The sequence below is a fragment of the Labrus bergylta genome, chromosome 13 (genome assembly GCF_963930695.1).
Source record: "Labrus bergylta chromosome 13, fLabBer1.1, whole genome shotgun sequence".
Classification (NCBI taxonomy): Eukaryota; Metazoa; Chordata; class Actinopteri; order Labriformes; family Labridae; genus Labrus; species Labrus bergylta.
Window position 1 is genome coordinate 10,404,012 of NC_089207.1, and position 26,766 is coordinate 10,430,777.

A 26,766-nucleotide genomic window follows, 5' to 3' on the forward strand; every position below is an offset into this window, starting at 1 on the left:
GTCACAAACCAAGATGGCGCTCTCCGTGCGGACAAATTTCAAACATCTCTTCAGGACAATTCAGAAGTTTAACTCTCCGAAAAGGTTACTGTGCGCTGGGACATGTACGGGAAACAAGGTACGAGCTGCGGACACAAACAGCCTCCATGTGTGGATAAGATGTCAGTCTGTCTGCATGACTGAAACACACAGACTGAAACCATGCTGGATTAGTGTCTTTATTTACTCACTCCCCACCCTGTTAAACACCTGCTAATGAGTTTAAATATAGTTTGAACTTTAAATATGACTGGAAACTAATACAATTTGTGTTTTGTGTTTGTCAATTTTGTGTTGGTTGGTTGGTTTGTGTTGGTTTTTCAATGTTTACAAGACATGCTGATGCTCCCTGACTCACTAGCAGGCACTCAAATAAGATGACACTTGCTGTATTTGGTGTAATTACATATACAGGTGTGATATGACAATGTTGATGACTTGTTTGAGATTCATTTGGTTTAATAAACAAGTTTCATAATAGTGTTGGTCGCTAGAATCATAAGAATAGCAAGCAAGCCAACAAGTTTGAGCTGTTTTTAGAGTAGAAAAATCAGGTGTGTGTTACCTATTCTTTCATCAAATGTAGTACTCTATATTTAAAGCTTGGGTCAGTGGTACTTTATTCAGATTTTTTTTTTTTACATATCTGTGTGTGCTAACCTAGATGAATAAAGAATAATTGTGCTCTTTAAAGCCGTATGTTTAAGGCAGGGTTGTCTCAGTTACGTAGTTTGTTCTCCAAACCGCACTGACAAGTTTGTACGTCAGTAACAAATATCTTGTTTACAATATTCTTCTTCTTTCTAACTTCAAGAGTGCACACACACACACACACACACACACACACACACACACACACACACACACACACACACACACAAGAAGATTCAGACCAAACTGAGCTTCAATACATTCTTCAGCTATTATTCTTTAATCTGCAAATGACCAAATTTAATAATTCAAAACATCAAAAAGTTTGTTTTTGTGTGTCTTTAATCATGGAAATGAGTACAAACCCATTCTATTACGCTACACAATTATCAATATCTGTGTTGTAGGGATGTAACGATTCACTCAACTCACGATACGATTCTCTCACGATTTATTTTACAAAATGAAACTGTAGATAAATGATGACTGAAAAATATTCCTTTAGGGGCTGTGAAACACGCTTTAGTCTGTTTTTCACTCAACAAGAGGAGGTGATTGGAGCTTCTCGTTTTGGTATAAATGCTGCATCATGTTGGTTGTGCTATTTGTGTAGTTCCCGGTCTTCTTGTAATATTTGCACACAGTTTTTGTCTCGTCTGTAATCTTCTCACCTCTTTCATTTTCTGTCTTGGGGAAGCCAAAATGCTTCCACACCGCCGATTTAAAAGACAGTGGTGCGTCCTCAGTTTCTAAATCTTGCTCTGCAGCTGCTGACGCTCACCATATTATTGAGATTCTTTCTTCAGAGTACCGATATGAACCTTGACATCTTTGACTCGATTTATCAAGATTTTTTTTTTACATCCCTACTGTGTTGCCTTAAAAAAATTCAGGATTAGTCTGTGTCATGTACACTCCTAATTTCTTTTTAAGGGTTTTAGTGAGTTAAAACCATCTCCAACATCAGCAGAACCTTTACCTCAGATAAGTAATTGTCATTAAAATGCACTCCATCGTCCCTCATGTTGATTATTTAAACAGTGAAATAGTCAAATCTAGCTCTGAATGTTTGTTAAGATGATTAGTTTTGTTCTTTATTCATTGATCAGATATTTATATAAATGATGACTCATTTAAGGCTGTATTACATTTAGAGAGAACTCTGGTGTGGTTGTGTTTAATGAAGATACATTAACACATAATCTCTGGCAAGTTTAGTAAGTTATTAAATCAAGAATTTTCTTAGATTTATAAATTTATATTTTTTTTGTTTGTTGTTGTGATAACAGTCATGGTGGTGCCAGTTTTTATAAAGAAAAACTTCACCGCTTTGGTGAATGGTTTAGCAAGTTCTGATCTTTTTGTATTGTTACAGTTGTTTGTCCTGATGATATTTTCCTTTTAAATGTATCTTATTTTAAATGTAAGTATTTAATTTAAGGAAATCACCAGCAGGAGGTTTCCATGGCTTTAATCTTACAAAGATTCCCTTCGGCTGTGATTCAAAGTGCAGCTCTTGTGGTCAAATCTGCAAGGGAAAAAGTAATACTTTTAGGATTTGTCGATTGCCTTCAAGTGTTACAGTCTCTTCAAACCGATTCACTGCTACAAACATCGGGAATATGTGTGGCAGGACGTTTTTTGTATTTAGAGCATCTGCCTTTAGTTTGACAGCAGAAAGGGTTTTCAAAGACTTCAAACCTCAAAATCAAAAAGTGTGAAGGTTTCAGAACAGATGAAAGAGAACATGGTTTTGCCCAATCCCTAGGGGAAATGCATTCTGGGAAGTAGAGGAAATCATAAACTGAAGTTGAGCTAAACAAGGCGTGGCGAAGTAAAATGCCCTTCTCCATTAAAAAGGTTGAATCCATTAAATGTAATACAGTCCCTCCATGAGTCTGAATCCCTCCTTTCTCTGTTTTGAACATTGTCAGTGTCTTAATGATGGACTAAAAAAAGTTTCAACTTGTGACTAAAACTTTCGTCCTTTCTCGTCCGAAGTTTATTTCTTTTCCTGTCATGTGACATCACATCCTCAGCAGCACTCCCTGTGTTTGCCTTTTGACTTTAGTGGAGCGGAGAAACACACTTTGTTACTCAGCTGAGGGTTTTCTTTCATTGCACGGCAGCTTTGGAGGGACAAATGAGGTGATACGGCAAACAACGAGTCCCCTGGCACGCGTAAGAATAACCTGCGCGTTTCAGTACAACAACCGTGCTAATTATTGAGCTGTTCTTGCATTACTCTGCAGTTAAAAACCTCAAACATCTGCCTGAAGCCCCGTTGCTGGTTGATGTATGAGCTGTAATACAGTATGCACGTTCACCGCCGTCCCGTCTGTATTTTGTTAAGAGGACGTCTCTGGAGAGGCTGAAGAGGTGTGCGACGAGAGGGGAGGAAGTTTGGAGGTTTTTTTTGGGGGGGGGGGGGCTTGAAAAAAGCATCACAGCAGTGCTTCATTACCAGCAATAACATCAGAAATGAAGTGTTGGTTTTCATTTGTTTTAATTTTCTCCAAATGTGGAAGGCCAAGTGCAAACAGCGGCACGCTCACAATGCCCTGAGGTGTGATGTGCGTCAAACAAGACGCTTGTCAGGCGTTTTTCTGCACTGGAAAATGTGTTTAAAAAGTCACCGAACCTCAGCGGACTGACACAAAGATGAAGTGTGACCTGTGTACCATGCTTTGAATCCTGACAGAGACATGTTTGTGAGACGGCTCTAATTTGCTTCATAAACTGTTCTCACATGAAGAGTCGATAAATGATTTTCACATCTCAAGAAAATGTCAGTAGGAGTGATTTTATTGTGGGTTTTTAATGTGTGTGCCATTTTTTAACACTTTGAATTCATCAAGATGAGGGATGTGCAACTGGCTGACTAACCGTCTTTCTTGCTAGTCATGCACCAGAATTATAATATTATCAATACTCTCAACTGTGACACAGCCACTCGGCTCTACTCCAGCACCAGTGATTGGGCCTTCTGTCCATGCTCTACAGCCTGGATGTAAACAAGCACATAGAGGGGCTAGCATCTCGTTAGAACAGCGCTGTTTGGTAGTATTTCAATCTAGTTGTAAGAAGACTCTGTGAGGTCATTGAACAACATTACCAGAACAATGTATAACCAGCACAGGTGTGTGTGTGTTAACCTGCAAGGGCTGGTTGTGCTAGCACTGCTAACGTTACCTACACTCAGCAAACCAAATTGACATTTTTATACCTTCAGACACTGTCATCCAGTATTTTTTTTTTAATACATTGTGCTTAATTTTTACGGTTTTCTGAGCTTGTTCTTACCTTTTAGACTAGTCGGCTAACCCTAATTCACATCCAAAGAAACAGTCACTTTACAACTTTACTATTATGACTATAACGTATAGAATGACTTTGAAGCCCTATTTAGACGTCCACAAAACTCCTGAAAATGGTTGGGTAAGCTGCATGTGTGAACATCCTGTCCCCCTGACTTTTATTGTTTGATTAAGAAAATATTGACTAATATTTGATGAATCAACCAATATCTTTGGAGTGCTTCATGTTCATCATTTAGTGTTGGAATAGAAAGTTATACGTCCTACTGCCTTGCTGCCTCACATCCACATCCAGCCTCATGTCAGCTGTAAACACAGCGCTCCCCGTCCAGCCCTCCCTCGCCTGTGGTCCTGTTATTGACTGATATCAGTCATGTCAGCCGTTGACTCCAGGAAAGAGGAAGTGACTTGTAATTTGCCTCTCTGTTCTCCTCTGCTCTAAATTCACTTACTCGGGTGTCAGTTAAAACCATTAGAGCGGCTGCTGCACCACATGGGAGAGCCCGGCCAGAGCGAGGAAACATGGCCTCCCCTTTGAGGACGTTCATTAACTGCCCTATTTATTTTCAACTGTCAGAAAAGCCCGCTAATTCTCAGCAGCCCCCTCTGTGTAATTAGGTTTGTCATAGTTGTTCTCCAGGCAGGGCCCTCACTCAGGCGCTTTGCACATTACCCATTTCTTAAAACTATACGTCAACATATTCTTTTTTTTAAAATGACAAATCTGGCTTTGTTGAATTACAGTATCAACCTGTAGCTGTGCTCATAGTGCTGCCTGGGGAATCTCGCTAGTTTTCCTACCTTTTTAGCCCGTGCCTGATCCAGCGCTTTTTGCTGAGCGTCTGACATTTTTAATTAAAACGTACCGAGTATCTGGTGTTTTGCCATTGAGCTGCACTCGGGTCAACAGAGACTTTCCTTTGCAATGGGAAATTACAGACAAAGTGCCGATGGAGGTTTGCCCTGAGTGTTACCATAATTACATATTGATAAATTTATGAAGTGTGTGCCGGTTATTTTTTGCTGTGTTGTGACTTTTATGGGTTTTTCAGGTATCATTAGCTCTCCTGTCAGTCATTTGTTTCCTGCTAGTGAAATCAAATGAAACATGTCTATTGTCAACACAGGAGAAGGAAGTGGTATAATGAAACTATTTGAACCAATTTTGGAAGGACCTACTGAACAGAAACAAGTAGCTCTGACATGAATGTGTTTATTTAACAGTGAGAAAAGTAAAAATGAGTTAGCCTAGTCGTTGCTTTTCCAGCTGCACACAGCTGCAAAGACATACTGTTAGAAAAGCTGCTTTAAACAGAAAAGTCAGTGGTCATGTGGGAGAAAGATTATAAAACTGCTGTTAATATTACTGCTGTTCCTCAGGCACATTTAGCTAGTCTAGGTAGCTGGAATGATTTGTAAATTATTTTCAACTACAGGTATGTTTTGCGTTTGTTTTTGACCTCAGCATCAACTCAAGAGAAAACATTGTGTTTGCCACTGCAAAAGACACTGAGAGGGTTTTAACACAGAAATCCCAGGATCGTCTGCATAAAGTTGATCTTTAGCCCAAGTTTTAATTCTGCAACATAATTCAGTAAATCACAGCACAAGCTTGTCATGCGTTAATGTTCATATTTCTTTGGACTCACTATGGGCTGTGGGAGTCAAAGTGAACATTTTCTGTACTAAAAACTTTTGGCTTGTGGATAACAATACACTTGAGGACTTTGGAAACATTGAGGTTCATTGTTCACTGATTTCTGACATTTTTCAGACCAAACCAAGTACTTCTGAGATTCATGAAATATGGAAATAAGACACCAGAGTTGATGCCATATCACTTGTGTTTTTCACTTCCCTTAAAGTCGAAGAGCCATTAAACGTTTAGTTCCTAATGAGCCAGATTACAGCTTCCTGTCTCAAGTAGCTCCTCCTGGTTATCTGCCCCCAGGTCACATTGAAGTCTGGTTCCTTCAGAAGCTGCAGCCTGTTAGTGCTGGAGGCTCTGACTGCCTCCCCCTGCCTGGTTATTTTTGGAGCACCGTCGGGCCCTGTCTGCGGGGAGTGCTGTTTTTGAAGGGCCTCCAGTCCCATTAATCAGCCGAGGGACCCCACGGCGCGAGCGGGCCCCGAGCCCTGGCCCGCCACACTGCAGCGTTCTGTTCCTGTACCCCTGCTCTCCGCACAGTGTGAAACTCAGAGGAACCTCATCAATCTCACCTGTCCCACACGTCAACCGCAGATTTAATCAAACGCTCCTTTTGGGCCTTCCCCTCTGCTCCCCCTTTGACACACTCATCGGGAGGAAAAAAAGAAAAAGCACAAGTCTTGACTTTAGTCTCACTTTGATTTGTGTTTATTTTTTCTTTACTACATCGCCTTCTTCATCACTTTTTTTTCTCCATATCTTAGTTTTTTTTTGCTTGTTTTAATTTATATAAATTTTGCACATGCATGTTTTCTCTGTGGTCATACGCACTTTGTTTCAAGCTGTGGTGTGTTCCCACGCGGGGTACTCACATGCTTTAAGGGATAAAAGGGGGGTAATACAGTAAACCCCATTTCCTTTCTGGTACCTGACTGAAGTGCAGCTCTGTTGGTCGCCAGCGTTAACAGGTCCCAAAGCAAGAGAAAGACAGAGATGAAGAAAGATAGAGAGAAGTTTGGGGGAAGGTGTGTCAAGGTGCATTTCAGCATGATGCCGGTGCTAATGGGGTGCGAGGGGCGCCGAGGACAGAAGAGGAACACTGGATCCTGTATGTCTGACACCCAGCGGGAAAGCCGTGAAAATCCTCCATGTGCAAGCCTATCTCAGTGCAGCCAAGGTCGGATCTGAACTTCATCCCCGACCGACAAAGAGCTGATGGTAATTCACAGCAGGGCAGGCGGCGATGCTCCAAGAGGCGGGTTTCAAGATGTGTTGAAATTGGCTCGGTGAAATGTTGGTGACTGTCGGCCCCGGCTCATCAGAGTCTTGGTGAGAGAGATGTCAGTGGGCCACTCCAGGACTCCCTGGCTCTGATATGATGAATTAGCCCCCCAAAAAAGAAGCCCAGAACAAATCAGAGAAGAGAAATGGACTGTTTTGGAAGTCCTAACTCAACCAAAACTGTGATTAATAACACCAAATATAGTGAGACCGAAGGCTGGAACATGCTGGAAACTGCAACTGCTTTATAATTATAATGGAGGACCCCCTCGCATCACATTCTTTTCCAACAGTTGAGAACAACCATTTCTTAAAGTGACACAAACTGCATTAAAGTCCAATGAGCAAAACCACTGAACTACTGAAAGAAGGCAGCAAAGAACAACCTATGAAGACTTTAATCAGGAAGAGTGTCATATTCAGTTTTTAGGGCCAGACATGGGAAACATGTTTTTCTTGGAACCCAAAGTGACCCACTTTATAAGAACTGGGGAAAAGTCATATTTGTGCAGCTTGTGGGGGCTTCAAATCTATTGTACATGTAGTTCATGAAGGTACAAACCAAAGTAATACGGTCGATGTGGAATATGATAAAACTGTCAATGGTATTCATTAACAGCCTTATAAAACTATTTCATCCTGTGATGCCTTAAAAAAAGACTATGCATTTTTGGTACATTAACAGACAAATGCCCAAGAGCTTCTCCTCTCTGGTGGTCAGACTATCAATGATTCTTCATAGCCCCTATTTAGCCAAGTAACCCCCAGATCTCATGGACCAAAGTGCTGGCACTGTTTGATCTCATAACAGTTATCCAGCCGGGTTATGACAACATCATTTTTCAACTACCTCACCTCCCTCCGCCGTTTGTAAGATGGTCTCACCATGAACCTCTACAAGTTTATGATGTTAATCGAAGATTCATAGCAATTTAAGTTATGCATAGCCTAAGGTTTTCTTTTTCCATTCAACTCACTGCACCACCCTCACACTTGCCCGCCATGGGGTCCAGAGCCTTCAGCCGCTCTGGTCCCAACCTCTGGAACTCCCTCCCACCACACATCAGTAATATTGACTCTCTCTCCATTTTTAAATCTCATCTCAAAACACATCTTTTTATACTGGCATATTCAGTCTGATCATTCTCCACCCGGTCTCATGATTAATAATGTATACATGTATTGTTGTGTCTTGTATAGATTCAAGACAAAACTCCTAAACTATGAACAAATCGAGTCCAAGCACTTCTGTTATTTGTACTTCTGCTTGGATGTCATTTTTTTTTTTTTATATCTTGCGCTCACTTAGATTGTCTAGATAATAGTTGAAACACTTGTCCTTCAGTTCCAGCAATTAAGTAGTTCTAAAATAAGGATGGACTTGGGGAAAGGTGTTTTCATGATAACCCTGCACCAGATTTTGTGGAATCTAGTGTTGACTTCAAAACGGAAAGAGTCCATTTATTCTCAGATGAAGTGAATCTTTTCCTTTTGATTATACTGCTTCCTGTTGAAATGCAGCAGTGTAGTTTTTTTTTTGTTTTGTTTTGCTGTCTGGTAGTTTTCTTTCCACCAGTGTTGATCCTTGATGTGAGCTGTCAGAATCATATGGACGGACACCTTCATAGATTTACTAATGTTGATGTAGGCAAAGACTATAACACGTGTGGAAATAAGAACGTCTGTGTTTGTACATGACCTCTATCCCTATGGAGATTACCACACACATACACACGCAGACAAATGAACACATATTCCCGGAAAAGTACCGCAAGTGTGAAAACATGGCCTTTTAGTGTATGTAACCTTCTAGCTGTTGGCGTTAATGTCACACACACATGGTTTGTAATGCATGCAGCACATGGCAGACGTGGATGAAACAATCTTTCGTCACCTTTGCGACGATGTAATACGACTTCTCTGCTTCTGTCAATGTAAAATATGAGGAAAGAGCAAGCCGTGTCTGCCTTATGTCATCGTCCCCCAAATGAGAGGGAAGTAAGAGGATGATAGGAGAAGGCCGATGATGTTGCTCACTAGGACTTTACTCTGATAATTAGCTCAAATTTGTTTTTAAGTTTTTAACTAGGTATTTTTGAGCATCCAGTCCAGCCTGCTGTTGCTAAAATTTGGTAAGAAAACCTAGCCAATTTCTGCTATAGGCCATATGCAAGAGGTCGCAATGTTATCCTGGAAGCTGGTTGGTCAGCCTGAGGTCCACCATTTTACTTTAGAGTGAATTAACTGAACTACTTGATTGTCATGAAATTGATCTCAAATTTTCACTTCTCATATCTCAACTTTTTTTCTCTGGATTGGCAGAAAATTTTGTACAAACTTGTTCCAAGAAGTTGAATATTTACCACTAAGTTCTCTGGTAGATTAATATGTTTCAGTTATTGTCTCTAAAATGTCATGGATTGCCATTAAGGAAGCTCCAATGTGTCAGTTAAACATTGGCTATCACAAAGCTCATTTGAAAACAGACATGGAGAATAATAAAGAGCCAATAAAACATCTCTACCAAAACCAATAATCAGCTAAATTATTTTATACACGTTTTTCTAGTGATCTTGATTTTTCAGAATTGGTGCATCTCTAATCACCATGAAATTGTGTGAGACAAGTCAATTGTTTTAAGTTTGGTCAACTATGAACCTAGAGCAATTATAGGTTCAACATTTCATTCATCCCAATCTTTAGTTTATGACCACATGCCTGGAAGACTTAATCTTTCACAGACTCAAAATAACTTTCATTTTAGGGCTAATCATCATTTATAGACATTCACCATGCTTACACTGACTCCAGATCAGCATGTACGCTTGCTGATGCCAGTTAAGCCCCACTTTACCTAAATACAGCCCCTACAAGTGCTAGAATTTTGCTAGATTCTTCTATATATATTTTTTTTATAGATTCTATAAACTATTCTTAAAAAGTACACAGACTTTGTTGATGTGCCTCAAAATTATGAGCTGGTACGTTATATGGTACAGTTAGTTCCATTGCTGCCAAAATTTTCAAATTCAAAGTGTCTTACTGAGCAAGAAGAGTTTTTAGTGTCCTGGTTTGTCCAGTTTGCCAAAACCTTATCGTTGATGTCGCAGCAGGGGTCCATCACTAGTTATCAGGGAGAACACCTGCTGTGACATCACAAGCAATTGGTGTGTGGCCAGAATCACGACATGCTTGGGATATTTCAACCGTCAGAGAACAGTGTGTCAACAGTTCTGTGCCCTAAAATAAACAACTCACAGGTTAGATATACTGTTCATCCATCGCCGAAGTATGCTTGATGATAATATTTTATTACTCTTGGCCTTACACTGCAGTATTCATTACCGACATTAATTGCTTTACAACATTTCCCGTCTCCTCTGTCATCGTGCAGCAGTTGATTTAGTTCCACGGGTTTACCTTCCAGACCAACCAAACAGGCACATGTTTAAAGACACCTTCCTCTGACCAACAGTAACATGGAGGTGTGTGGTGAAGCAGCATTATGCACGCTGGTGCAATTGCCCAGTGGCTAGTTAGCCGTGGCGTTGACTCTCATTTGACACTCGATTGGCTCAAATGACACTATTACCATGTCTGCATGGCTAATGGCTTCCCCTGGGGGCTGCAGCAGAAGGGGAACATGCGTTTGGCGTGTCAGCTCGAGGTGAGAACACACATGAGCCAGACTCGGGGCCCCGTCCACACCCAAATCAATCCTGACACCTCTTAAGAGGCTCTCAGCATCAATGGCACTCCAGTGCAATTACCCCGTCGGTAATGACATAAGCACCCAGTTCCTTCCTGCCTCTCTCTTACAGGGCAGTGATCGGCTCCCTCAGGCCAGTAGATGGAGACTCTGTGGACCATGCTGGCCTCAGAACAGTTGTTATTTGATCTCTCAGGGCCAAGAGATGGGGACGCTCTCTGCCACACTGGTGAGAGAGCAGCTGTTATCTGATCTTCAGGCGGTGCACAGCCTGTCCCTCAGTCAGATTGAATGTGATGTAGCTCAGCTAGCTGTCAAGATAACCGCTTTCTCAGCAGTGACTGAAGAGGATATCCTCTGAAAGCTTCAGGTTTTAATGATTAGTTATGATAACCTTGAGGAGTGCAGCCGGGGAACATATAATCGGCAGTCAGATCTGAGGTGATAACACTGAGATCCCATGGGTTTCCAGGGGGGACGTTTTCAAAATGGGCTCCTCTGTCCAGCTGGTGTTGTTTACAACCCTTCAACACTTCTTCTGTCCGGCTAAAACAAACTTAACCTCATTCGAGTGGCCGGTCGTTTACTTTCAAAATGATCAACTGATAGTAACAGTATCTGCTTCAAGACTTACTGTATATTTCTTTTATGTCAGAGAATCAAAAGTTTGTAGTTGATGGATATAACTTTTTGAAGCTTTTGTCGACCTCTTCTCTCTTTTAGGTTAAAGTAAACATAAAAAAGTTACCATTTGCATTTCCAGTTCAGCTGGTCAAAGTAAAATTACTGAACAGGATTATGTGAATCATTCAGAATCTCAAACTTTTGCCATTTTGCAAAACAAGTTATTAGTAACCTGTTCAGTCTGAAATGGAACAAGAAGTGCGACCTCTTTATCCCTTTACATGGGACCATTTCATTGTTACCTTGTGGCTCTGTCAGAAAGATATGGCCAACATGTTTGGGTTGGCAAAATGTTCAACTCAACTGTACCTTTGCTGCAATGCACTTGATTCATCAAGCTGCACACTGCACTACCAGTCATGTACAGAGTAGTGCAGGGATTGGTCAATGGGCACTTTGGTCAAGACTGAAATAACTCATCAACTATTGAATGGATTGCCATGAAACTTTGTACAGACATTTATGTTCCCCAAAATAACCTTCTCTGTACTTTTCAATCTAGGGCAAGCATTGGTGAAGAAATGTTGATTTTTGAGAATGTCTGGTTTACAACCAATGTATCTGCGTGTTTTGGTATGCCTTTGTTGGAACTAAACGAAAGCATCCCTGTGCCTGAGTGCAGTTGCTAAATTGAAGTACAATGTTCACTTTTTACATCTGATATTCTGTACACAACTTTCCTTGATTGAGTCGAATCTTTCCTCAATGGTTTCTCTGACAGCAACCCCTTTTCCCCTCCAAAAGGTTTTACTTTTAGACCAACACTTTTTTGATGGGTCATGGTTTGTGCTGGCCCATTTTTTATCCTAGATTTTTGTGGATAGTATTACTTCTACCTTTGTGCATGTGGAGGTTTAAGATGTACGTACAACATGATCCCTCACCACCTTCTCACCTGTGAGTCAAAGTGCCCTGCCAAGCCTCTACCGGGAACTTAACTCTGTTCTCCATGGCCAGCAGTTCATTCTGCGCCAAGCACTTTGTCTTTGTAGCTGCCCAACAAAACACCAAGTTACATTGTACGCGTTGTGTTTTTCCTGCTCTGCTAAACTCCAATCTACTGTGTAACCTCCTCGGTGAAGAAGCCCAACATTTTCTATGCAGTTGCGGTTTCATGTCTCATGACAGGTGCCGCTCCGCTTGCCCTCTAATTGTATCATGTGGTGCTTGGTGCCACAAGCGGTGGTTAAAGCTGTGTTCCAGCAGGGCCATTCAAGAGCCAATGTTCAGTGGAGTGGGTCGATGCCAGAAGAAATGAGGCGGTCTGGCCGGCAGGGCTGTGCAGAAAGAGAAACACAATGTTTGTCCAAAGAGTCAAACAAAACTAGTCTTCATACTTTTTCTTTCAGAGGGGTCAAAAAAGCAGCTGCTATCCAATCTACAGGTACAATGTTGGTGCTGTGATGGGCCGTAGGTTCAGTCGTAAATTTGATCTACTTTTGTGGTTCTGCCTTTCAGTGTTTTTTCCTGTTTCGGTTACAGAGGCCTTGAAGTCGTCTGAATGGATGTTAATGGTTATTGTTGGCCGTTGAGGTGATGCATTCTTTGTGCTGGATGTGTTTGGGAGAGAACAGAGGTGCTAGCCATGAAAGTTAGCATCACGGTAACACAAGCATGACGACTGCTGGCCTCCAACCTGCCAAGAGTTTAACACTGACACTTTAGTCCCTGCAGGCTTCTCTCCAGTTGTGACTTTCTCACCTTTTCACCTCCACCCTCCACTCCAGAAAACTAACTCTCCTCTCCTCTCCTCTCCTCTCCTCTCCTCTCCTCTCCTCTGTAAGGAACATTTATTTATACAGCACTTTTCACAGACAAATGTCATATATCTAAAATCTGAAAATTAATCTACCCTGGATATATTCACCTTCTTTATCAGGAATCTCCAGGAGGTGGACGGGTGTTTTCTGGGATCCAGCCGACGGGGGTTCCCCACCTGGGTAACTACCTGGGTGCCCTGGAGAACTGGGTGGCCCTGCAGAACCAGTATCCCTCAGTCCTGTACAGCATCGTGGATCTGCACTCCATCACCCAGCCTCAGGAGCCGGCCCAGCTCAGGAGCAACATACTGGATATGGCCGCCAGCCTGCTGGCCTGTGGCATCGACCCGGAGAGGGCCATTCTGTTCCAGCAGTCTCGGGTGAGCAGGACCAGCTGGTCAAGTCATAAACATGAGCCCCTATAACGATTACAATTGAGTAGATCTGCAACAGTGAATCCAATAGCTCACTCATCATTGAAATGGAAAAAAGTGATTACAATTTTGGAAACACTGATTTCCATTTTCAGACATTTTATAGGCCAATCAATCAATTCTTCAATGGAGGAAATGATCGCCTTACAATGACATTAACTTGAAGTTGCAGATAAGTGACAAAGAAAACTGAATTATTCTCATTTCTAGAGTTGAAAAGCATTATCTTTTTACAAGATCAAGTATGAAACACTCATTTGTAACATACTATATGCTTGTGCACTCATACTTAGCTGATGTAAGCGCCTTTTTTCCTCACATTAACGTAGTTCAAATGAACAGAGATCTTAAAATGATCAGAGCTGCAGTGGACAAGCTTTAAAGCAGGAAAGTGTTATGAATCAATATGTCTTTTTCTTTTCAAATGCAGCTTCTTGTCTCTTTCCAAGTTTTTCCACGGAGACGGTCGGCCATCTTTGGCTGTTTATTTTTACTTCTGTCGACTCGGTTATGTTTACCTGCTGACATGTGGGACGGCCCCCGAAACCGCTTATTTGATCGCTCCTGATTCTTATCTGCTCTGTACGCTCTGCAAATTCACAGGGGCTATAAAAATATACTAAGCTTCAAGACCACTAAGAAGCCTTTGGCTCTGGCCACATGAAGGACGAGGAAGAACAGACCACAGATTTCTTCAGGATTTCTTTACATTCACTGTGAGGACGAAGAGGGAATCAGAACAGCTGTTTGCTTATCCCTCCATAAAATGTGTGTTTTCTTTTCTTTCTTTTCTCACAAGCTGTGAACGTCTGTGTGTGAGTTAAGTTCAGTCCATCTGAATTTCTCTGCCAAACGCCCCTCCCCTACACACACTCTCACTCACTCACGGTCCTATTTTTATTCCCGTTTAACTTCATGCCACATAACTTGGCAGCGAGGACGACCCTCCTGTCGAACACGCCTGCTCCACATGTAAAAATACGACGACTGCCCAAAGAAAATACTCAACTTCATTGCAAAAAAAAAAAAAAGAGAAGATCTGATGTTGAGCTGAACTCGGCTGCACAAAAAAAGGAAGTGAATGAAACAGCAGATCCACAAATCTTCTTGGTTTTATGGAATTATCCTGAAAGAAGGAGGAGGATTTCTCGCTATCAGTGTATCATCCGTAACATTAGCATTTCTATCGGTGTGATGCATTCTTCCCAAGCTTTTAAATATTCAAGTTTTATTGCACTTCAAAACCACATCCATCCCTTTGGGCGCTGTCATCGACATCTGTCCCATCTCTTGTTTGTCCGCAGTATGTAATGAACACCGACCCCCTACGTGTTCTCCAGAAATCCTTCTTTATGTCCCTGATGTCTGCCGCTGACGTCACGCTCCCCAGAATGCTTTTCAAGCAACAAGAGAGAAAAAAAAGAGAGAGAGAGAGAGAGAGAGAGAGAGAGAGAAGGGATGGCAGTATAACCAGCATCCATAAACTTTAATTTGCTGAGCAGAAGGATATTTCCTGCATCCTCACACACATTTCACTCCATGAAAGCGGATATGTCGCTGGTTATTTACTGCCGCCAGATGCACAAGCAGCGCTGCATCCAGATTCATTTATCCACCGCTCCACAACATGCTGCTATTGTTAAATTATTTCAATCCAACGGGGAATACTTTTTGATTAATTTAATTCAATAAAAAAATCAATCACCTTCAGCTAAACTAAAACAACAAGAGTTGTTACTGTCTTATTAGCTGATTATCGCTAAATAGTTCTTTATTTCTAAAGCACTTTACACACAACAGAGAGTAACAGAAAAGAACAACAACAACGCAAATGAAAGAACATTGATGTACAGTGTAACACAAAACTTACAGAGCAGTGACCCCTGAGCTTTAAGGGTTAATGCGCCCCCGGTGACTTAATTTATAACCACCAAAGTGACCACAGCTGGTTAAAAATACATTTAAAATTTAAAAATATGTTTAATGGCTTAATAAATCACTCTAATGTGCAGAAGATATTTTATATAAAATACTTTTATTTGTCTTTTAAATGAGTCAACATTAGCATCAGTAGGATTCACTTGGAAAAAAACTCTATCCACTGTCCTGTCTCTACAATAAAGGCGTTAAAAGTCCAAAAACAATCAAGGAAAAAGTCAAAATTAGTCATCAGCAGGAGTCCCTTGTGGTTACAAAGAAAGTGATGGTAGATTTCCTTGAATAATCCCCCCCCCCCCCCCACACACACACACACACACACACACACACATACACAAAATGCTGACACCGAGATGTTATATGTAACTCCTGTTGTTTTTTGTACTTTTATTAAAGCTCTCTCTCTCATGCCCAGATTCCTGACTCTATCCACTGTCCTGTCTCTACAATAAAGGCGTTAAAAGTCCAAAAACAATCAAAGAAAAAGTCAAAATTAGTCATCAGCAGGAGTCCCTTGTGGTTACAAAGAAAGTGACGGTATATTTCCTTCTATAATCACCCCCCCCCCCCCCAACAGAGGTGTTATTTTGAACTCCTTATCTCTTAGTACTTTTATTAAAGCTGTCATAATGCAGCAGGTAAGTTAACAGTGTGTTCATCAGCAAATTCATTTCAAGGTGTATAAAATTAAGAAAAACATACAAACTGAAAATGAAACAACGTATCTACACTGACAATGCATGTGTCTCTCTCCTATTGCCATTAAAAGCTGTCTGTGTGGACAGTAAACACAGACGTGTACACAGACGCACCTGTCTCTGTAAGGAGTGACTGAGATGAGGAGAAGCAAAGACTGGATTGCAATTCTCTTCTCTGCCACTTGGAGGAGTTAGGGAGTCACCCTCTTCCTGCCCTACAGCTGTCTCCTTGGCAGGCCCCTCATCCCCTCATCCCCTCATCCCCTCATCCCCTTATCCCCTCATCTGTGTTTGTTTAATGTGTCGTCTTAATTGATTCCTAGGATCCATCTCTCCTCTGTGGTGGAGCATTTATCTTTGTGTCTGGGCTGAATTAAGGACAGGTCCATTATAGGATACATGTGTCTGTGTATAGATATGCATGTATATAAATGTATGTTTGTTTTTTATTGCTTTCTGAATACTTTCTGGAATCCAGCCCCACCCAGCCTTCACAACTGACAGTTAAATGAATGCACAGCCAAGCAGAATGACATATATAAATGAGAACGTAAAAAAAATAAACTACAAATTACAAACCACACAGCAACAATGTCTGCCTCTCTTAATTAAAAATGCCGGGTCTGCAACAAAAAGTGTTTGTGTAGCTGTAGATAAACTTCACTTCCTGTAATTAAGACGGAGCAGGTTTGAGTTCCTAACTGATGATCTTAAATACATGTGGACACTTTGATCTGATCACACTGATCATAAATGGCAGGTTAGAAATCAGAAAACGCATTAACACAAGTAAGAGTCAGAATTAAAATGCATCATTATGTAATCCAGGAGTAGACCTCAAAAAACAAAATCACAGTGAAACATGTAAGGAGTATGAAGTGCACTGTTAACATATAATGTGTGTCTCTGTTTTTTCCATTCATATTTTGACAGGTCATTCTTTCCTGACAGTGACATTGAAAGTCTCCGCCCCCTCCCTCCTCTCTCTCATCCTGTAGGTGTCGGAGCACGCAGAGCTCTCCTGGATCCTCAGCTGTCTGACCAGCATGCCCCGCCTCCGACACCTGCCCCAGTGGAAGGTCAGATAAAAGATTCATACAGGACGGATTCAATATTGTTATTTTTTTTTTAAAACGTTTTATTCATGAAATTAAAAGGAGACGAATGACAGCATGTTGGGATTATTGTGATTCCATGTGTGGAGTTACATGGGAGAAAAAAAAATCAGGAAACATTACATAGACTAACATTTACAGTCAATCAATCTTTATTGCAAAACCAACTCATAACAAATAGTTTGAGACGCTTTACAAAAAGCATGCAAAAAAGACCCCAGAAAAATGGGATAGAGGGAGATGTGATAAGATAGATTTCTCCTCTGTGTTCCTCGCATTCCTGTTGTCTGCACGTCCTTCCTGCTGAGGTGGAGGTCGGAGCAGGCCGTGCATGAGTGAAGACGGCGGTGGTTGTGGGGACGACACAGTCATGCATTTACCAGAAACAACAACAACAACAACTTAGAAACAGTCTAAGATTCAAGGCAGAAACAAAAAAAGAAATAAAACACTTTTTTAAACTAGCTTTAAAACCGACTTTTTGTACATGTGAATGAAAACATTTAAGGAGTATTCTGAGAGGCTGAAGCCAGCTCCTTTTATACTTTCTTATTGATTTGAAGCATCACACGTCCCTTGTGCCCTCACTGCTTCACAATCAAGCTGCTATAAACTCAAAGACTGCGCTCGACTTCACTTTAATAGTTGTAAATAATGTTCCATTTTTTCCACTCCCTCTGTCTCTCCGGCATCCATCCAGCATCCCTGTTGTCTGTTTTTATCATTTAGTTTCTCTTTTTCACCTGCCAAACTTCTCAAAAAAGTCAACAATTAGGGCTCTTTTTCCCCCGGCGTCATGCCGTTTTAATACATGCTGAGGCAGAGAGAGGGAGCCAGAAAGGTTCCCCACTGCTTCATAGAAAACACCTTTAGTTTACCCACCACCCGAGTGGATCTTAAACATGGTGGAAACATGGCACGTGAACTCACCCGTGCAACGTTTGTCTGGAAAGCTATAGCTCGTACGAGTGAGAATGGCTCCCTCAGAGTGGGGGGGGTGCGCAGGAAGGGGGGGGTCAACTCCAGTCAGTCTATCCCTCCTGTGTGTGTGATTCTATTTATTTTGTATTCAGTTTTTCTCCTTTTATTATCTCTTCTCTCTCGACTCATACTGTTTTTCCTTCTTCTGTATTTTTCCTGCAGATGAAGAGCAAACAGAAGAACGAGGGCAGCGTTGGTCTCTACACATATCCTGTCCTGCAGGCCGCCGATATTCTGCTCTACAAGTAAGATGTCAGGACGCCGTGTTTGTAGCGTCCATGTTTCTGTTGCTCAGTGTTTCTTAAACTAATAACTGAAGTGGATGGTTTCATGACTCCACATTAAAAATGACCGACATGACTGATGTCTTTATTTGAACCATAAAACAACCGACACTTAATTTCCTGTGAATAAAGGTCAGAGCAGCAGAGAGGCTCATCTCTAACGCTCTCTGGGTTTTATTAAAGCTTGAATTAATGGCGCTCTTCCTCCACACTGACAGTCGCAGAGGTTCCAACCCCACGCCGAAACAGTCTGCTCCAAGTGTGTCCAATTTGTGCTCGCATCCTGTTGTGTGTTTTATCTCCCGTGCTGTCAGTGTGTGCCGCCTCTCGTCGAGGAGATGAAGCTCACGTCGTGTTTCTCGGCTCTCGTCTCGCAGGTCAACTCACGTCCCCGTCGGAGAGGATCAGGTCCAACATTTAGAGCTGGCTCAGGATCTCGCTCGAATCTTCAACAACCGCTACGGAGATCTGTTCCCTGAACCCGCCGCCCTGCTCAGTAAGAACACACACACACACACACACACACACGTGTTCAGGCCACACAGCTCACGTGCACATGATAGGTTTTTAGCAAGTACAGACTTTTATATTCCAGCTACAGAATATAAAATAAATAAATTCTACGGGAGTTAAGGATTAGGTCCAGTATTTTGTTGCTCTATCTTCTGTTTTTTTCTGCATTAAAAATATTCAGATTTATTTTTTATACATGTAAAATCCTCCGAAACAATCTCAACGTAAATCATAATTTCTCATTAATCTCCTTTAAAACTCCCTGAAGAAACAGCTTCAGTAGAAGTTATGTTATTTATTTTTTTCCATTTCGATCACATTCATTTAACTCCAGTAATGACATGTTTCATCTGGACTATAACACGTTGTATTGAAGCTTTTTTTTCCACATATTAGTTCAGAGAGGGCCGCTGTGATTCCTAAATTAAATCTCCATCATTCTTTTATCCTTTTTTTGTCTGTATCAGATTCCCTCAAATTGTATTTATTAGAACAATTTCAGACAAAGTTTGGTTAACACTTTAATAATCCTTTACAGGAAGTTCCTTTGATACATCAGAGCCGTGTCACCTCGTCTCATTCTGAACATAAATACATTTAGACAAATCAAAAGTCTAAAGAGACAGAAAAGTCAGCACACTGCGGTGTTGATGAAGGCTTTGCACTGAAAGGCGTCCGTTGCTGTTCTGTACGCTGCTGCTCCACCAGATAACAGATCGTCTGAAGGACATTCAGTGCGCCCACTCTTCTGTCTCTCTTTAGTCGAGTTGCGGTCGTGCACCTTAAAAACTGTCTCACTGTTGAGTGTGCTCCTTTTTGAAATAAAAACCTAGAAATAAAACAAGTTTCAAGAAAATGATGAGAATCAGAGAGTACGTACAACACAAGTGAGGATCTAGAGAGGAGGAAACAACGTCAGGAAGTGCAAACAAACAGCGTTAAGTCTTATTGGACACACAGGTGCTGACAGGAAGTGACCAGAGCCCGAGCACAACATCGCCGGCTGTTCTAAGATAGATCTTACCTGTCTCATGCCACAAACATCGTCACACATATGAGGGAGCGTGTTAAAGTTTTGTCCTCGTTCATATTATTCAAGTTGATTTTGCATTCTTATTTATCAGCAGAAAGTTACATTAGCCAGTTCAACAGTTCACCAGCTTGGTGAAAGTCATGTTTTGTTTTTTTTACCCATCCAGTGGTAAGCTAGAGGACACAGTTGTCCTCCTACAGGCTGACATTATTTGTATTTGAAATGATTCTGTCCTCCAGTTTGTACCGACAGTTTCACACACACATGGTGGACATGCTCGGGGTTTCATCCTCGCTGATTATTAGCATCATGAAAGCACAAGATGGAGTCAGTCATGTGTGCAGTGCAGCTTTGATTAAAGAGATATCGTCTTCCTCTCCGATCACAATAATAGAGTGATAATAGATCAGGGGGCGATGTCCTCGTGATGACTTCTGAGAGGCTTTTTGTGTGTGTGTGTGTGTGTGTGTGTGTGTGTGTGTGTGTGTGTGTGTGTGTGTGTGTGTGTGTGTGTGTGTGTGTGTGTGTGTGTGTGTGTGTGTGTGTGTGTGTGTGTGTGTGTGTGTGTGTGTGTGTGTGTGTGTGTGTGTGTGTGTGTGTGTGTGTGTGTGTGTGTGTGTGTGTGTGTGTGTGTGTGTGTGTGTGTGTGTGTGTGTGTGTGTGTGTGTGTGTGTGTGTGTGTGTGTGTGTGTGTGTGTGTGTGTGTGTGTGTGCATGTGTGGGTCCTTATTTTTTGTCTTTGGAAACCAAAGAGTTGCCAGTCACCACCAACCAAAGATTTTTTTTTTTTGTATTTGAATGAAAGAAGACTTCTCAAAGACGATGATGAGTATGAGGATGTGGGTCGGAGTATGTGGGAGGATGTGGAAGAGTAGAAGAAGATGTGAAAAAGTTCAGTCTGGCAACATGGTGGAATGATGAGGTTGATAAATCAGACAGGAAAGGAAATCCAGGCTCCTGCAGTCTGTTTCATCACTTCACACCAAGATACGTCTGCTTCACACTGGGATGTTTGACACACACACACACACACACACACACACACACACACACACACACACACACACACACTTCTTTTGTCCCTGCATGCAGACTGTGTGTCTTAGCTTTTTAAACCAGCTCCTCGTATGAATCTGAGTTTAAAGACTTAATGTAAAGATAATGTTATTCTTAATCGCGGCGTCTGTTAGCCTAGCGGTTATGTTGTATACGCCATGTACAGACGCTACAGTCCTCGAAGTGAGCGACCCCGGTTGAACTCCGACCCCTGGCACTTTGCTGCATGTCATTCCTCACTCTCTCATCCCAGTTATCGTCTCACTTTTAATAAAAACTCGAGTTTACCAGCTGAAATCCAACAATGCATATTTAAGAAAAGAATAAACTCAAATAGGGCAAACATGCTTTTCACTCTTACAGAAAACTCCTGATATTTCAACTTCTTTTAAGACTCTGCTAACTACTACTTACACCATTTTAAATATCACAATAATATGATCTGCACAAAATGAATGGACAGATTGAAGGGTATGTTGAAGGTTTTAATCAGATTTTAAAGGTTGTCATCTCCTTTTGCAGTTTCAGTGATTTATTCTCTTCATTACTACAGAGGATAGAGCCCTGTTATAGAAGAATAACCCGAGAGATTGAGAGGCTAAAGTCTGAATATTATGAGAATAAAGAGAGAACAAGTTGTGTGCACAGTCGAGCACGAGGTCACGGAACAGATTGTGATTTAAAATGTTTAGATAATAAAGTAATTTAATATAAATTTTCTTACATACAGCCCCAAACTTCATCGTATGCCGTTATGATTTAATGTTGTTTTTCTTGTCCTGCTCTCTGCTTCTCACGCTAAACTCAGGATCTGCATCTCTTTTTTCCATAAACAAAGACTCTGACACGGCGCTGCGTGAGTTGTGACTTGCAGTCGTGGTCTCATGCAAAAAAATGAACGTAATCTTCTTTAAACCTTGACCACACTTTCCTTCAACGCTATAGCACTTTATTTATATTTCTACCGGTTACGTTTTCTTTTCTTGGTTGTATTCCCTCAGGTCGTGTTGCACTGTCTGTAGTATGTACACGAGTTGGAAATGAGCTATATACTCTTTATGCAGCACGAGTTTCATGCTTTGTATTGAAACTATATTAAATTGAATTGTTCCTATTGAATAAATAAATTCAAATGTGTTTTTCAATTCAATTTTCAAACCTTTATTTATTCTTAAAGGGACATTTCCTCATTTCCAATGCCGATGAGATTACAAGCACATTAAAAACACTTTTAATCAATTACTAAAACAACTGAGATCAATTTAAACAAATTGGATAGAATTCAAAATGCTGAATTCTGCAAGAGAAATTAAAACTACAATCCAGGTTTTGACCCTCTGCTGTAAATCAAATTTCCCTTCCAGGGACAAAAAAGGTCTGAACGTAAAGACGCTCTGATTGAACATCAGTCACGGACAAACCACTGAAGCACTGAGCTTTTTTCTTCTTTTTTTAAAGGAGTTGCTTCAATCTATATTTGAATCATATTTAAGTGATGGCCATATTGGATTGTTGCATGTTTTTTAACAGACTAAATTGTTCCTGTGAGGCTTTGAGAAACTCTGGATTTGGTAAACTCATCAATCTGCTGCTTCATCATTTTGTTTTTCACATCAAACTATTTAATCTCTCATTCTGATTTCCGTCCGCAGGCTCCACACGAAAAGTCAAGTCTCTTCGGGATCCTTCTGCAAAAATGTCAAAATCTGACCCTCAAGCGATGGCGACCGTCACCGTCACAGACTCTCCTGACGACATCGCCCTCAAGATCCGCCGCGCCGTCACCGACTTCACCTCCGAAGTCACCTTTGACCCCGAGACGCGGCCGGGCGTGTCCAACCTGGTGACGATCCACGCCGCCATGGCGATGATCGGCGTGGAGGAGGCGGTGCAGCAGGCCAGAGGGCTGGACACGGGAGAGTACAAGAAGCTGGTTACGGAGGCTGTGATCCAGAGGTTGACGCCCATCAGAGAGGAGATCGAGAGGCTGAGGGGGGACAGGGCTCACCTGGAGGAGGTGCTGGATCAGGGGGCACGCAGGGCTCGAGAACTGGCTGCTCCGGTCCTCAGGGAGGTCAGACACAGGGTGGGATTCTGCTGAGCCTGCATTAATACCACAGGCTGAGCTCAGTACGACATGCTGCTGGTGACACCTTTTATTCCCATGACTGTTCGCGTTTCTCAAACATGACCTCACAACGTGCTGGTGACATGTGAAAACAGATCAACGGACTACAAACGGATGAATGGAGCAGCTTTGTTATTTTGCCTTCTGAGTTTGTCTCCTTGAAATGAACGAGGAGTCTGTTTATTATGATGTTTATTTATTCACCTTCTTTTGTTGGCTGTTTGTTTCCCCAAATACAAGTCAAGGCAAGTCACACAGCACATTTAAAAAGAGCAGCAGCTGACCAGAGTGCTGTACGATGCATTAAAGAAACAACATACAGGAGTTTACAACATTTATAAGGATAAAGAAACAACAACAAAGAAGGCAATTAAGAGAACCTGATAGAAATGGTGTGTTCAGGAGCAGAGGACTCAAATGCTAACATATAAAAATAAGTTTTGAGGCGGGACTTAAAGGCAAGGCAGTTCATTTATATAGCACATTTCAACAACGAGACAATTCAAAGTGCTTCACACAAGACATGAAAAGCATCATGACAGAGGAAAAAAGAAACATTAAAATAGAAAATTAAAAAAATCACAAAAACATACAATTATTAAATATAGGAGTCAGACAGAGAGGGCAGACCTGAGGAAAGGGCTTAAGGCTGTTCTGCAATTTACAACACCAGGAGTTTTTTTTAGTATGAAGTCTTCTTGTCTTGATGCTTTAGTCCTCAGCCATATGTCGCTAAACTTCAGAAAAACACCTGAACAAATCTCAGATCCAAAGAGGTGATATGTGTGAATGTGTGGCTACCAGATCAAATCTGCATCGTGCTAAACACAGACGTAAACAAACCCTCATACCACTTTTAGTCATACTGATTGAACTTGAAGCATCCCGACCAATGACACTGCAGGAAAATATCGAATCATCTAATGCAGGAAGCTCATGACTTTGTCCTGCAACCTCAACAGTGTGATTAGTTATGTGGATATTAGTCATGGCAACTTTTTCTTTCCATAGGTAGCCTGTGAAAAAACAAATATACATTACCTGTAGAGAGACTTGTGAGACACAGACGTGGGCGCTAATGTTTCTGGACTCACTGCTTGTGTTTTTTTAATTTTTTTTTATTATGTCTGAGATGTTTCAGGACCAAGTGTAAACAGGCTCTCAGTCACGAGGAGTGAGATCCTACGTTCTTTACACCAACCTGCAATCTGCTCTGACAAAGAGAAAAAACAGAAATACCAAAACACACATTTTTGCAGATAAGAGTCAGGTTGGATAAATGCAGCTGGAGAGCTGTTCTACACATTTAAATACTTCAAAACAGATTCATGCAAAAAAAAACATTTAATCCAACGTGTTTTTCAGAGACAAAGAAACAAGAGAAATTAGAGGAGTGTGAAAATACCAAAAGTACCAATTAAAGAAAATGCCTCTACAGATGTGCACAATGCAACATTTGGTCTCAAATAAATTCTAAAGACATAAAAGTCAGAGGCAGTTAAAAGATGAATTATATTTATGAGCCTGAAGGAGGCGTCGTCATGTTGTGCACTTTCTGGAGAGCAGAAACACGACTCGAGAGGTTTTGTGTTGCGACAATTGGACATTAATGGAAAGATTATTGAATGAAATAAATCAAGACAAGGCACCCGACATGTTTTAATCAACATATATAAAAAGGTGCTCATGTTTGCCTCTGAAGGGACGTGCTCTTATCCGTAATGACCTGTATAGGGGTATTTTATTGCATTCTCACTAAATACATTTCCATACAGCATCTTTTACCCTTTGAAAAGTCAGTGTAAATCATGCACAATAACACACAGCAGAGGGGAAAAAGACAAGTGATGTATTTCTGCCTCAGACACTGAATTAATGTCTCTTCAGCTGCAGAGAAAACGTCAGAACGCCAGCGCTTAAACACCGAGCATTACACCCTGAAGATTTTGCAGGTAAAGATTTCAGATTCAGCACTGACATGAAGGGGATAAAAGGTGTGTGGGGGGGAGGGGGTCACAGGGAATTATCTGCTTGTTGGTGTTGCTTTTGTCTCTTTAAAAATACTATTTAAAAAAGATGAGAGGAGACTTTTTTTTATTTGCAGCTCAGCATTTACATTCAAAACTTCAATTTTAATTCAATCAACACTGATTTTTTAAAACTTGAGACACACTGATGTATGCTGACAAAACTCAAACCTTCCTCTTAGATGATGGATGCTAAACCTTGTCTTGACTGTAACAACTCTTATTGAGAATACACAAACACACACACACACACACACACACACACACACACACACGCATAGCTGATTACATTTGAAACACAAACTTTACAAAAGGGAACAATTTAAAGCCTCACTTTGGACTCTGGGAAATTGCAGTGAGATTTTCCATTATCTAAAAAAAGAAAAGATAAATTTATGAATCACGAAAATATTCTGGAGCTAAATTGATGATTTGAATTTCTGTTTGCAGCTCAAATTGCAGACAGCACTTAACACATACAGCTGTGTATGCACACTTACTTCAGCGACTTAAATAAAGAAAAAACACTTTGACACGATCAGACTCAACCTTTACTCAGAGTAGGTCACACAGGGTGTCATTCTCTCCGAGGATACACATTAATTTATTACCATAATGGCAGCTTTGTAGAGATCTTCTGCAGCCTCAGAGCATATGAATCAAATGAGGAATAAATCTAATGAATTTCTCCTTTGTTTCTTCAATTATTTCCCTCTTTTCTTCCGATCAGTTTATCGGCTCCATTGTCTCTCTTGGTTGTGTGTTTCTGTTGATTCTTACTTTAATTTGGGTTTAATGTGTCTCCCTATTTCTCCCTGTCACCCCGTGTCATTCTTCCTTGAATATACTCCTTCACAGTTCATTCTCCTCCTGCTGTTTCTGCTCTTATTGCTCTAACTTTCTGCCATCACACTTTCTCTAATTGAAAATGCACCTCTGGTCCTAAATGTTTCTACAGGGACTCAGAAAACACACACACACACACACACAAACACACACATACACTATGGAGCTGGACCATGTGGTGTATTTTCCAACCTGATATTTACCTGGGAACAGATCGTGTCCTCGCTCGGTTTGTTTCCTTTAGCTCCGTTTTTTTTCTGTTGGCACGAGCAGCTAACGGTGTGTAAATATAAATATATACACTACACACAAACACTACACACACACACACACACACACACACACACACACACACACACACACACACACACACACACACAGAGCAGCAGACTGTAAATCACATCGACCTGACAAACACGCCTGCAGTGATACCGTAACCCTGTTTTTAGTGTGAAAGCGACACCGTCACTGAACCGTTTAATAGGGTCGTAATAAACATGACTTATTAACAAAATCTGGGCTTCAGTGCATACAAATAAATATATGATATAAAGAGAATAAATATTAAAATTGGACATATTTGATGTTTGAGGTGTGCGCGTGCAGAGACCGTAAACTAAAAAG

At 41.1% G+C, this 26,766-nt stretch overlaps 1 protein-coding gene across 1 annotated transcript; it reads left to right on the forward strand.

The window, feature by feature from the left end:
- On the forward strand, window positions 1–25,985 carry wars2 (tryptophanyl tRNA synthetase 2, mitochondrial). Its single transcript, XM_020632009.3, has 6 exons — window positions 1–118; window positions 13,209–13,469; window positions 17,158–17,238; window positions 18,418–18,500; window positions 18,917–19,035; window positions 22,794–25,985. The coding sequence occupies exons 1-6, from the start codon at window positions 14–16 to the stop codon at window positions 23,240–23,242; spliced, it is 1,098 nt and encodes a 365-aa protein (XP_020487665.2). The 5' UTR covers window positions 1–13; the 3' UTR covers window positions 23,243–25,985.
- The last annotated feature ends 781 nt before the right edge of the window (window positions 25,986–26,766 follow it).